This window comes from Mus caroli, chromosome 7 (genome assembly GCF_900094665.2).
Source record: "Mus caroli chromosome 7, CAROLI_EIJ_v1.1, whole genome shotgun sequence".
Lineage (NCBI taxonomy): Eukaryota > Metazoa > Chordata > Mammalia > Rodentia > Muridae > Mus > Mus caroli.
This window is the reverse complement of record NC_034576.1, coordinates 102,758,153-102,770,996: the sequence shown is the minus strand read 5'-3', so window position 1 is coordinate 102,770,996 and position 12,844 is coordinate 102,758,153. Positions and strand designations below refer to the sequence as shown.

The 12,844-nt window shown below is 45.8% G+C and overlaps 1 protein-coding gene across 2 annotated transcripts in view; it reads left to right on the top strand.

Moving 5' to 3' along the window:
* Positions 1 to 7,494, top strand: part of Pold3 (DNA polymerase delta 3, accessory subunit) — a 39,137-nt gene extending 31,643 nt beyond the window's left edge. For both annotated transcript variants that reach the window (XM_021167307.2, XM_021167304.2), the window contains exons 10-12: positions 284 to 387; positions 1,424 to 1,502; positions 5,687 to 7,494. In XM_021167307.2, coding sequence (XP_021022966.1) covers positions 284 to 387; positions 1,424 to 1,502; positions 5,687 to 5,889 — 386 coding nt within the window. In that variant the 3' untranslated portion in view covers positions 5,890 to 7,494. The remainder of the gene's footprint in view (positions 1 to 283; positions 388 to 1,423; positions 1,503 to 5,686) is intronic.
* The last annotated feature ends 5,350 nt before the right edge of the window (positions 7,495 to 12,844 follow it).

Sequence of the window (12,844 nt, the reverse complement as noted above, 5' to 3'; positions counted from 1 at the left end):
TTCTCTGTGTAGCCCTGGCTGTCCTGGAACTCACTCTGTAGACCAGGCTGGCCTCAAACTCAGAAATCTGCCTGCCTCTGCCTCCCAAGTGCTGGGATCAAAGGCGTGTGCCACCATCACCTGGCTTAATTAATGTGTTTCTTAAAGTTAAGTTCTTGGTTGCCATGAATTACTGATTATAAAATACCCTTTGATAACCACAAGTATTAAGACAGATGGAGTGGAGAAGACAGCATGCCAGTTAGAGCTTGTTGTCTTCATTAAGCCTGTTTCATTTTCCCAGTCTTCGCAGACTCCCCTGAGATGTATGAAGCAGACTCACCATCTCCACCTCCTGTATCTCTACCTCCTGATCCTATGCCAAAAACTGAGCCCCCTCCTGTCAAGGTAAACCCACCCGAGTGTTCCATCCTGTGTGTCTCTTCTCTCTCAGGAACCTACAGTCACCATGTTGAATCGTGTGTCACTTACTTTCTCTGTGCATCACCAGTGCTTGTAGCTGCCTATCTCATGGTGTCCTCAGCTTGGCTAGATGGACGTGCTCTCTTCTCACCTGAGGGTATCGAGCCGTTGCGTAGGGCATAGCCTCAGGAAGGCTGCAGAGGTATCTCACAGGCAGCTCTGGGCAGCTGGCTGGGTTTTTGTGACCATTACCATATGGGTGCTGTGCTACACAGCTGCAGTTGGAATCATGCAAAAGGAGGCCCTGCCTCCTTTTTATGAGGATTATGAAATTATGAAAGATTCAAATTTGTTCTTCAGGGATGAGAAAACCCACAACAGTCACGTGCAGTTTTGAATGCTCTTTAGCTGTGACTTATCCATGTCTGCTAGTATGGATGTGAAACGTTGAGAACAGGCTGCTGACAAGCCTCCTTTTCTTTGTAACCAGTAGTAGTTTTCTTAATCCACTCTGTTAAGACTTCTGTAAATCTCATGCTGTTACATCTTAGCCAAAGAAATGGGATGAAAGAGATAGTGGAGACAAAAGGAAAGTGACAGTGTGATGTGTGCTTCTGGCTAAACTAGCTGGGTATGCCAAGGCTGAGTATGGCAAGTGTCTTCTTCATGGGCACATACTCAGAGCCCTAAGAACACCTCTGCGCAAGCGCTCCTTACATAGCCTACTGCATGCAGTGTATGCTGTCCTTGTCTGTCTCTTCCATTAAAGTCCTTAACCTATTTGCCTGTTAGCCAAGAACACAGATCTTTCTGAAGCATTCTGCTTTCTTTCTGTAATTGGGAAGATGGCAATGCATACAGAAAGCATTATGGCAGTGCAGCAGGGCTGTGTAGAGTTCCTTTCTCTACCTTTTATCATAATGGCATGTTAGGAAGTGTTTTTTAGGGACTTAAAGTCTTTTGTTATTTTTCTCTATAGCTTCACTGATCAACTTAATATTGTTATTCTCGGACCTTTTAGCGTTCAAGTGGAGAAACCAAAAGAAAACGAAAGCGTGTACTGAAATCTAAAACCTTTGTGGATGAAGAAGGCTGCATAGGTAAGACAGATGTCTCAATCAGAGGCACCAGAATCCCCTGCAGAGCAGTCTGTCCCAGATGTGAATGCTCTGGACTTAGCCCATGCAAGCTGTTGCTTGTGGTCCATGGCCCACACTTATAGAATACAAAGAACACTGCAGTGGAGTCAGAACACTGGGCTTTTGTGTAGGCCCTACTCTATGAAATAAAGCTCTGAGTGTGTGGCATCTCTGCTGGAGATTTTTTTGGTCTGTGGAATGGAAGAGAAATATCTATTTGCCTCCGGTGGGGCCTTTGTAAAGATTGAGATGAGGTAGCAGCACTGTCTCAAACACTGAAAACCTCTCTTTTAGATTCTGATTGTGTTAAACGTTTCAGTAGCGGAAAGGAAGCTTCCTGCCGATGATTGGACCCCGGAGAGTCCGGTCTCTTCCATCTTAGGAGAGTCTGATTTGCTCTCCCTGCTTCCTGTGTGGTCCTCCTTGTGCCCGCGCAGGCTCTCTCCACCATGCAGTGGTCTTCGGTGGGGCTCTTGGCACTGGGTGCGTGAAGCCTGTTGGCACGCTCAGATTCTAACACCCTGCTCCCCTGTCTGGAAGCAGTTAGGGGCTTAGGTTTGTAACCCTCTGCCCTGGAGCAGGGATAATTCTTTCTCCTTTCTTACGGCACCCAGCACGAGGTGGATCTCCTAGAGAAGATTCTAACGCCCTATCTCTTTGTTGTTTCGGTTTGGTTTTTGAGACAGGGTTTCTCATGTAGCCCTAGCTGTCTTGGAACTCATTCCGTAGACAAGGGTGGCCTCAAACTCAGAGATCTGTCTTCCTCTGCCTCCCAAGTGTTGCTATTAAAGGTGTGTACCACCACCAATTCACCAGGTTGCCCTGTCTTTTTTGATTTTCCTTTTTTTTTGTTTAAATTTCTATCTTTAAAGGATTGCTTGGCTCTGAAGGACCAGCTCTTCCCTGACAGGGCGCTCACTAATGCTCATGGGACATTGTGTTGGCTGCACGCCCATCTCCTGTTCTTCTGGCAGGCTTGTCACTGTGCCTGCCGTCGTTCTCTCTGCATGTCTGCATGTGCTGCTGCTCCTCTCTCTGCAGCACCTCTCCTCAAAATCTGCATTCTCAACTTCTGGATGTGTTTATGGGCTTTTTTTTTTTTTTTTTTTTGCTTTTAGTACTTTATATAATTAGAATGTTTAGCTATTTGAGGTGTGATATATTTTTTTTAATTGAATTAAAAAGGCAAAAGCATCAGTGATTTTTTTTTTTTTTTTCTCATCCTTACTCTACAAGAAGAAAGTCAAGGGTATCTTTATAAGGGTTTACCAGGACTCTGGCTAATTACTTACTGTTATTATTATTATTGTTTTGAGCCCCCCCCCCACCCCCGTTCTGAGCAGGCATGGAACATGGGCTTCTTTTTCAGCCTTTCTCCACACAAGACTGCTAACAGGCTCAAAGGCAGCGTTGGGAACTGCTCACGGAGCACCTTTTTGTAAGGTTTTTAGTCCAAGTGCAACCTAATGACTCTTGGCTCTGGTTACCAGCAAAGGCTGTTTACTTTCCTTCACTCTGCTTCGACTGTGCAGCTGGACCCACACAGGGCTTACCCTTCTCTTGCTAGATTTTGTTTTCCTGAGGGTTTATAGTGGGGAAGCAGGGATTATGGTGTTGGGCCCTGAACGAGGTCGGGGTTTCTGATCAAGGAAGGGGTTTGTAAGAGCAAAGAAACTGAATGGAATGCTGTCCACACAACAGGCATCTTAGAATGACAGACAGCCAAGGAACATAGAGAGACTGTGCTTTGAAGTTCAAATCTCCTTTGCCCTGTAGTTTGAAGTAGCTATGCTGAGGCTATAGGAACACCCCTTTTAATTTAGATACACTAAGTGTGCTGCTTGAGACATTTGGTTGGTATGACCTGGCTGGGTTTTAACTTTCAGAGCAATGTACCACATGAAGTCAGCCAGGAGACAGCCAGTGGTTTCACCAAGAAGTAATACAATTACAAGGTAATCAGTCCTGACATACGGTAGCTTAGACATGCTGCCATTTGACTAGGGAATATAGCGTGTGAAGTAACAGGGTTACTACCAACTCTGAAGTCATTTCCTTTCTCTAAACAGCTCTTCAGATCTTCCTGACATCAATAATAACAGCTCAGAATTTTGTCCCATGAATTGAGTTGTGTGATGCATGTAACATAGTACGTGTTGGGATGGAGGGGGTCCTTGGATCATGCTTGCTAGACTGTAGATATTCAGTTGGAATGTCTCAAGTATCTTTGAAAAAGGGTTGACAGATTTCTCTAATCTGTGAAGCACCTGAAAGTCTTGCTAAACTTGGAATTCTTCTGCATTTTTCTTGTCTTTTTCTTTCTTCCTTTGTAGGCATGTTCTCACCACACAACTTGGGCTGGTCTCATCAGGGCTCTCTGACCAGTCTCCAAGTATACATATGTCAGGTGCTTGCCTCTCACCTGACTGATTAGATCACCAGAGTCCCAGTCCTCCAGGCTGAGTTACATTTTAAAGCTTGTGACATCAACGTGGGTTCTCAGTTCTTGAAAGTGAAGACAAATCCCAAGACCTCCATGGGGAGATACTTGGTGGTTTGCAGCCCTGTTTTGTTAGGTGGATGTAGGTAAAGGATGTGCTGCAGAGGCAGCAGCCACTTAACCTCCAGCAGGGTATACTGTGAACAGAGAACACTGGGCAGTCTTTGTTTGCCAAAGACTGCCAAGTGCATCCGTATCTGCTGAGAGTGGGTGTGCTCCCCATTTTAATGGAAAGGAGGACATTGGTTCATCAAGTGTCACCCAGACCACCAATATTTGTGTCTGGGAATGTGTTTAAAAACAAGTTCTCAGGTTCCACCACAGACCTGCTGCTGAGTGTGGAACTTGGAGCTAGAATCCAGCAGTGTTCCCACGAGGTCCCCAGCTGACCCAGTGCATGTTCACATTGGGACAGCCCAGGCATTAGAACACAGAGAGCTGAATCCCTGGGCCTGGGCCTCTGGAACATTTTAATCAATACATTTTAATTAGAAGGAATTATCAATGAATAAGGGTGTGAAATATCTCTGTTCTTTGATGGGGAAATGTCACCTTAGGCTTTAATGCTTTGAGCACTTGTATGCATATGAGGCCACTGTTTTAGTGAAGAGATGTTTCCCTTCACTGTTTCTGCATTACGTGCTGCACCCAGAATGGCTGGGAAAGACTGGGTGCTGCTGCTTTAGTTCTCATCTCAGTGAGGTAGCTCTGTGTGTGATGCTGGGGCGTGGAAAGTCTCTCCGTCTGACCTGAGAGAACATGATTGGAACCACGCTTCTGCCTGCGCATAGTTCTTTTCCAGGTTTCCTTTTAGAAGTTTGGGGAGTTTTAGTTTTTTATGTGTATATTTCATATATGTGTGTGTATCACATGTGTGCCTGGTGCTCAAGGAGAGAGAACATTTGACCCTCCTGGAGTTGGCATTTCAGATAGTTGTGGACTTGAACGTGTGTTCTGGGGCTGAGCTCAGGTCCTCTGCAGGAGTAGGAAATGCTCTTGGCAGGCAGCATCTCTACAAGCCCATTTCAGTGACAGAGGAAACGCCTACAGCTGCTGGGGAATAAAAAAGCTGGTAACATTGCTTCTTATTTTATCATTGTCTGTCCACTAAAACTTTCAAATGTATCATCTGGAATGGTTTGTTCATCATGATGTAGGCTGTAGTAAATGTTGGGTTCACTGTAGTCATTGGGTTTCAAAAACTGAGCAGTTGAGTAGCAGACTATGGCTTTGGATTGGAGCAGTGGTTGGTATCAGGGTAGAGTGAGTTACAAGTGTGCATGGTGGGAGAGTGCTTCGGCAGAATTAGAAATGAGTAAGTATGTGGGTCACGGACTCAGGAAGGCAGACAGTATGGAGTTTAGAGGTAGGTGTTTGCGATACAATTCATATGCAGGGCTCTGGAAGTTAGCTGGTATAGACTAGGACCCAAGAAACAGATGTGGGCAATTAGATGATAAAGGCCCATCTAATGACATGGGACACTGGAGGAGTGGGGTTTCTAGCCCCACCTAGAGGCCATGTGACTGTATGATATTTTCTGGCTGAGTCTAGATGTGCTTTTCCAGTAAGAAAAAGACGCAAGACAACTTACCGTTTGGTAGATGACTCAAGCCACCCATGTCCTCCTTTTTTCCTATTCCAGTGACTGAGAAAGTCTACGAGAGTGAGTCCTGCACAGACAGTGAGGAGGAGCTTAAGATGAAGCCGGCCTCAGCACACAAACCCCCTGCTGCCGCTGTGAAAAGGGAGCCCAGAGAAGAACGGAAGGGCCCCAAGAAAGGGGCTGCTGCTCTGGGCAAAGCCAACAGACAAGTGTCCATTACTGGCTTCTTCCAGAAAAAGTAAATGCTGCCTCTGGAAGGACTCGGGGTGGTCAAGGGAGAAGACCAAGAAGTATAGACTGTCACTTACTGTGTAAGTTTGCCTCGCTCCTTGCCTCGCCTGGATCAGATGCTGCTCTGCCATCACGGGACACGTGTACCACTTCTGTTTTATTCACCCAAAAGGAAGTCACCTGGAAACAGGAGGCAAAAGAATATTTTAAAAGCTGTTACATTGTAATAAGTTTATAAATATAAAGCACAATCTTTGCCCTGCCTAGGAGAATTCATTCAAGAAGGACCTGCTGGGCCGCACTTGCCCTGCGCCATGTTCCTCTCCTGGTCTCTGTGTTCTGTGAGCGTGAAACAGTGTTTTTATTTGATGAGTTCTACTGGATGTGTTCACCGAGTCTCCACTTTCCTCTCCACACTACCATACTTCTGTCCCCCGACCCCACAATCTGTTTTCTGTAAATCTTTTAAGTCTTGGTCAGATGAGAAGCTAAAACTAAAATCTTCTGTAATTCCCGATCTCCATTGATGTAGTGAGTGACTTGGCTCCCGGCTAGGCCAGTGTGCATTGTCCAGTCCTTTCATCGCAGACGCTCCCTCTCGCTTCCCTCAGACCGACATGTGCTGATGAATCCAACCTCACCAGAAATGACTTAAAGTCACATGGTGGGCAATGACAGAGCTGTCATGTTGCCAACACAGGGTATACATATACTCATGTGTGACTTAAAGTCACATGGTGGGCAATGACAGAGCTGTCATGTTGCCAACACAGGGTATACATATACTCAGGTGTGGTTTCTTTCTTCCATATTTCCTATACTTATTACCCAGAGAGTGGAACCTGTACAGCGAGATGAAAGATTAAAATAAGAATGCTTTCTATGCACCAGATAACTTACCCTCAAGGAAATACAGAGTCCAGAAATGTCAGTTTCCTGTCCTGGGAAGGAAGGGAGAACTTAGCACACATTTCTACACAGATTTTGTTCCTCTGTTTTGTCAAGTTCTTCATTTGCCCAGCAGCACAGGCTCCCCAGGAGCGGGAGGGGGGGGGGTGACTTTTATAACTTTCAGTCACCTTCCATTCTGGCTGGGCAGGAAGTGAGCCCTGTCCATGTTGTGTGGCAGTGGCTTTGCACACTGAGCTGTAGTGAGGGAACCCAGACTCCACTGTTGGTGTGATTTACCCAGGGGAGATGAGGAATGTCTGCCCCACCCCTCCGCTGAGGGCTGGTTTGTGTCATGTAATCAGTTGCCTACTGTTGGAGGTTGGGGTTGGGGCTGACTTGGGATTTACACATCTGCTTTAGCAACCAAGCCTGGGCTACCTGGAGACCAGCAGCTTGGGAGATGAGTCCTGGTCTCATGTCGAGAACTTGAGGGCAGATGCTTGTCCATCAAGCTGAGTAAAGGTTGGTATACTCCAAAACTCTTTTTTCTAACGTGGAAAAGAGTGGAATGCCTGGACTTAAGCTTACAGGAAAGCTCTGGAGAAGAATTCCCTATTTTCAGTGGTTATTTTTGTCATTGCCTCTAGTGATTTTTGTAAATGGGAATGGAAAAGTACAAGGCAACCATCCAGTCTTTAAAAAATCTGATTATGGTGGGATTTCTAATAAAACCAAATTTGAATTGGAGCTCTGGTGCGAGTTGGAGTTGTATCTTTCAAGGGAGAATGCAAGTCTCTGATTTCTGTATGCAACGTACCACCTGGATTCTGAGCTGCCTGCAAAGCTAAGCAGACGTTGAGTGGTGGCCTTTCTCTCCAATCTATGCAGTGCTCAACCAGGTTACCGATGAGTTAAATTCAACAAGCTGTTTTGAAGCAGAGCTTTAAACTGAATGTCTGATGGGTCTGTTACTTGACAGCCCGGTGGCAGGAGTACAGTTATCCAAATGCTGACCAGGAACAGGCTGGTTTTCAGCTTATGTTGTTAAAAGCACATACCCACAGTCTGAAATGTTTGCTATCTTCCTCTTTTCAGTCCTGTGGGAAATCTTAGCTTTAGCCAACCTTACTTTTCAGTTCATTAGGAGGAAAATCTAGCCCTGATCTTGCATTCTGTATTGGTTTGGCTTCATCCCTTGCTGGCTGGGTGATGTTAGGCAAATTTCTCTCTCAGGATCCTTAACAAAATCAAACTAAAATGAGCCACTCAGTGTGAAGTCAAACTGGTGTCTGTAGCCTGAATGTGGTCCACAGTGACAGGCACTCAGTGCTGCTGCTTTCCAGATGGTAGATGCAGGCAGCTACCAGCTCCTTGAAATGCTATCCAGCACATGACCCAAATGGAGGCCTCCTGGCTTTCCACCTGAGCAAAAGAGGAAGATGGTCATCCGGTCTTACGGCAGGCTTTAAACAGTAGAACTTTCTTTTTATTGAAAGAAATGTCTATTGATAGCAGTATTTACTATTCATTAAAACATTTAACGCATGTAACATGCCAGGCATCTAACCAGAACACATGAGGATACAATAGAAACTAGAATGTGTTTCTTGTCTTCAGAATCCAGTGGACATGCGTCTATAAATTGGAATTTCAGGGCAGTGAGTGCAGCAGTACATAAGTCAGGTCTTTCAGTGCTTTCAAGAGGGTGGGTCTCAAAGTGAGCTGGAGGGGGAACCACACAGTCTTTTGAAGGACATGTATGATTTTACCAAGAAAGGAGAATGAGGACGTCCCAGGCAAAGAGCATGGCTTTGGGTGTGAAAGGATAGATTGTAGAACTAAAGTTTGGTTTCTTATGAGTGTGTGTGGGTGTGCATTGTGTGTGTTCCTGGTGCCCTGGAGTTCAGAAGGCATCTCAGACATCGTGTGGGTGCCAGGAATGGGACCCTAGCCCTCTGTAAGAGCAGCAAGTGCTCTTAACCACTGAGCCATGTCTCCAGCTCCCAGATTGTAGAATTTTAAAATGGGGAAATACATTGAGATGTGATGTCGGGGTACTGCTAAGTAGTTTGGAATTTGCCCATAGATAATGGAGACCAACTGAAAAACGTTGAGAGGGGTTTTGTTTGTTTTAATTGACTCTGTGATGTTCCATGTGACGGCAGGTCCTGTGCTCCTGGATACTGTGAGAGCATATCTGTCAGGAAGTGCACACTGCATCTGAAGTCTAGTAGTGGGAAACTGCTAATGAGATTAGAGACTGTCAAAGCTAAAGCTGCTTCATTCCTGCGGCTGCCATAAACAGTGCATTGTGCCCCAGGCTCTCTACTCCAGCTTGCATTTCTGTAGCAGAATCGGTTTTTGAGAAGTGATTTCAAGAGCTGATAGTTCCTTGACACCCTCAATGGTAGGGACCTCTACTTAGCTTGAACCACAGGGAGTGGGATGGGGGCAGGACAGGTTCTCCCTGCTTTGCTCCTTTAAGAAGATGGTGCTTGTACAGAGAGCAGAAGAGAAGAGCCTTATAAGGAAACGAATCGTTTCTTGAGGACAGGGTAGAACTAGCGTCTAAGAACGGATCTGCCAGAAATGCACTCAGCGTCAAGACTCGTTTTAGTAAACTTGTCTCTCTTTTCATTGGTTCTGGGATCTCAGAATGCTGTATAATGCAGCTTTTACCACCATGAAACCTTCAGGGGCTGCCTCATTTTGTTGGGAGAAGGGAGTGTTGCTTTCTGAGTTATTACCCGGAGGCTCTGTAAATTAGCCCATGCTGTCACCGTGCCCTCTCTGAAGGGTACATTGTACCCAAATAACTGCATTTAGGACCGGCTCTTGCCACTCCCTGCTGCATGACACTTCTCCCCTCTTATGTTTCTGTCCAGTTTTTTTTTTTTTTTTTTTTTTTTTTTTTTTTTTTATTTGCGTGTGTTCTTAAGTGTGGGCCACCCACAGATGACCACCCAGGCTCCTTAGCGAGAAGCTTGGTAAGGCTTCTGGTCTAATTTTCCATTGGATCAGAACCCACCGTAACTCCAGAATTGCCCTTCCATTTCAAGCCTAAGCTGCCACACTCCCCTCCTTTATTTTTCTCCCTCACCCTTGCCAGGCTCCTCATTCCTTGAGGCCTCCCCTTGGCTCTTACCACCTTCTTTTTTAAGGCTCAGAGTTCTCTGTGGCTAGCCCTTCTTCAGCTTTTCCTTCGGTCTCCTGGGCTTTCTCAAGGTTCTTCTTCCATGCGGCTTGCCTTTCCCTGGACTGCGCTTGAAGGATGGAAAAACCACCTTGTTTGATGTCTGCTTTGGATCGTTCACATGCAAAGCCCCAAGCTGTTGGATGATCGTCACCTTGGTCCCAGACAAGAGACTGGCATTTGTAAGAACCTGTAAGTTACCATGTTGGAGACAAGTCACATACACACTAACTAGTTTATAACAACAATGTTCAACAATGACAATGCTTAGATGAGTGTCAGGAAACCCCTGGGGAAGGGTTAGCATTGCGTGGGTTCTCTCAGCTGTGGGTTCTCTTCATTCACCATTTATACACTGTGGTCCATGTAAGAAAAGTACAAGTGGGGTCTTTAACATAGCTCCTGTCCACACTGAGACTGGAGAGGTGCAGACAAGTTTGAAGCAAATAACTAGGAATATTTCAAGTCAGTTTGTACAGTGGTTCTCTGTAGGTTCACCTTGATTTTGTAGAGTCCCAACAGTTTAGACACACTGGAGAGCAGGGTTCTCTGATGGAAGTGTAAGCTTGAAGCAGAAGGGCCTCTGTTCAGCATTGACTGTAGGCCAGGTTCTGCCCCCTGACTTCAGCGTCTTCACTTAAAATGCAGCCACCTACCTTGCTGCAAACCATTAGTAAGATAATGTGTGGGCGATACCTTATAGTTTGACACATGAAACTAGGAGAAAAGAGTTCATTTTAAGCACCTTCTATGTGCCAAGCACTGTTGCATACATAGTTAACAACCCTGAGATGAGTATCCCAGGCTGGCCTCAGACTCACTGCAGCCAACAGTGCCCTTAAACTCCTGATCCACTCTACCTCCTGAGTGATGGGACTGTGGTTATAGATCATCACACCCTGTTTGTGTGGTACTGAGATGGAATCCAGGGCTTTGTACATACTAGGCATACACACTACTGAACTATGTCTCTAGTCCACTGGCACTTTTATTCCTGCTTTGTCTGAGAAAAAAAAAAAACAGTTTGCTCAAGATCACAGAATTGGGAAGTATTGAAGGCAGGATATATATACTCCCGGAACTGGAGTTACAGATGTGTAGGGATTGGGAATTAAACCTGGTCGTCTGAAAGAGCAGCCTTAACTGCTGAGCCAACTTGCCAGCTCCAGTGGAGACGCTCGTTTTTATAAGTGAAAACCACGCTGGCTTGTTCAGAGCCCATACGTTCTAATTTGAAGCCTGTCTCAATGTTTACCAGCCGCTCATTTTAGTCCTCTCTACAGCCTTCCCACCAAGTGCTCTTGAGGCTATAAACAGCCCATTATGTTTTGTATACCATACTTACTAACTTACAAAGTTAGATAAGCAGACTAGTAAATGTTAGGAAGAATTTTAAAAAGAATTTAGAAGACGTTTAGACAAAAATAAAGTTTTCCAGTCGTTTTGGGTCACCAGGAAACCCTGTAAATTAAGCTCTTGGAGGAATCCATCTATTTGGTTTCAGTTGAAATCAAGAATCCTATTTGCCTCGAGAAGTTCATCCAGTTCTTGGCCTTGCTGTTGACACAGCCTTTGTAAGGATAACAAAGGACAGCAGGCAGTGCTGCCCTAAGTAAGCCACGCTGCAGCCTCACGGGTAGGAGATGGCCCAGGGACAGTTGTTGCCCAGTTTTGCAAAGAGGTGAGGCCATAGCCATAGTCTCCATTTCGAGGATCAGAACCTCGGGACGGGTGTGCAATGGATAGAGCATTTGTCATACAAGTGTGAGGACCTGCTCAGGTTCCCAGCTTCTAAGTAAAAGCCACGTGGGCATATAGGATAGCCTGTAATCCCAGCACTCAGGAGGTAGAGACAGTATTCCCTGGGGTTGGACTAGCTAGCTGGACTAGCCTAGAGACCCACCTCAGTAAAGTAGAAGATAGTGACAGATGACACTGACCTCTGCCCTCAGGTGCTGACCTTTGGCCTCGAGCTTCCACATGCATAAGCACCTACATGTCCACGCATGCAAAACAACAAAACCCATGATTTGGGCACTTCCTTCAGCTTAAAAAAAAATGTATGAAGATGGTACGAACAGTGAGACACCAACGGTGCTGCTATCTGGTCTGTCTGGATGGGATGCTCAGAAAGCAAATAAGCTGTCAGACCAGAAAGCCTGACTGTGATGTTTCCCTCGCCCTCGCTTACCCATGTGTTACCTAACAAGAGGCAGAGTCTGGATACCAGTCAGTCGGTGACCTCTGGGTTCAGTGGAGAGTGACCAAGGAAGACACCTGGATTCTTAGGGCCCCTCGTGTGTGCTCTCGAATGTTTGCTTGCACCTGCATGCACACAAACGAAAGAGATTGCAACAAAGTAGAAAGGGTGAGACATTTATTTTTAATAATAAAGTTTAAATGAACAGATAGAAGAGCCAGCCTCTTTACATGTCTGTGCTTAGCAGACCTGTGTGGAGACTGACTCCACATAAGGATCAAAACAAATAACTTTAAAATTGCTGATCGTGGGTGAGGGATGGTGGTATAGGGTCCTGAGCCTTTTGTCCATAATGGCCCAGATCTATCTCCTTACCTGGAAAACTGGAGTCAGCTGGAGAAGGAGGCCTTTTCTTTGGCTGATATTCTGGCTAGCCTGGAAGGGGCAAAGGTGGACCCTGGACCTTCTGACTTGAAGCCTGAACTTTTTCTGACTTGCCTGCCTGAGGGATTAAGGGGAGATAAACTCAGGGTGGAAGTGCTGAAGTTGACATCTTGAGCAGACTGTAGTTTGCCAGGTGGGAACGGGAAAGGCGCATGGCAGGAGGAGGGGGACAGGGACATGAATGAGCACAGTGCTTCCCGTTATCAGTAGTTTAGAGGATTAGAATGCCAAGTAGTCA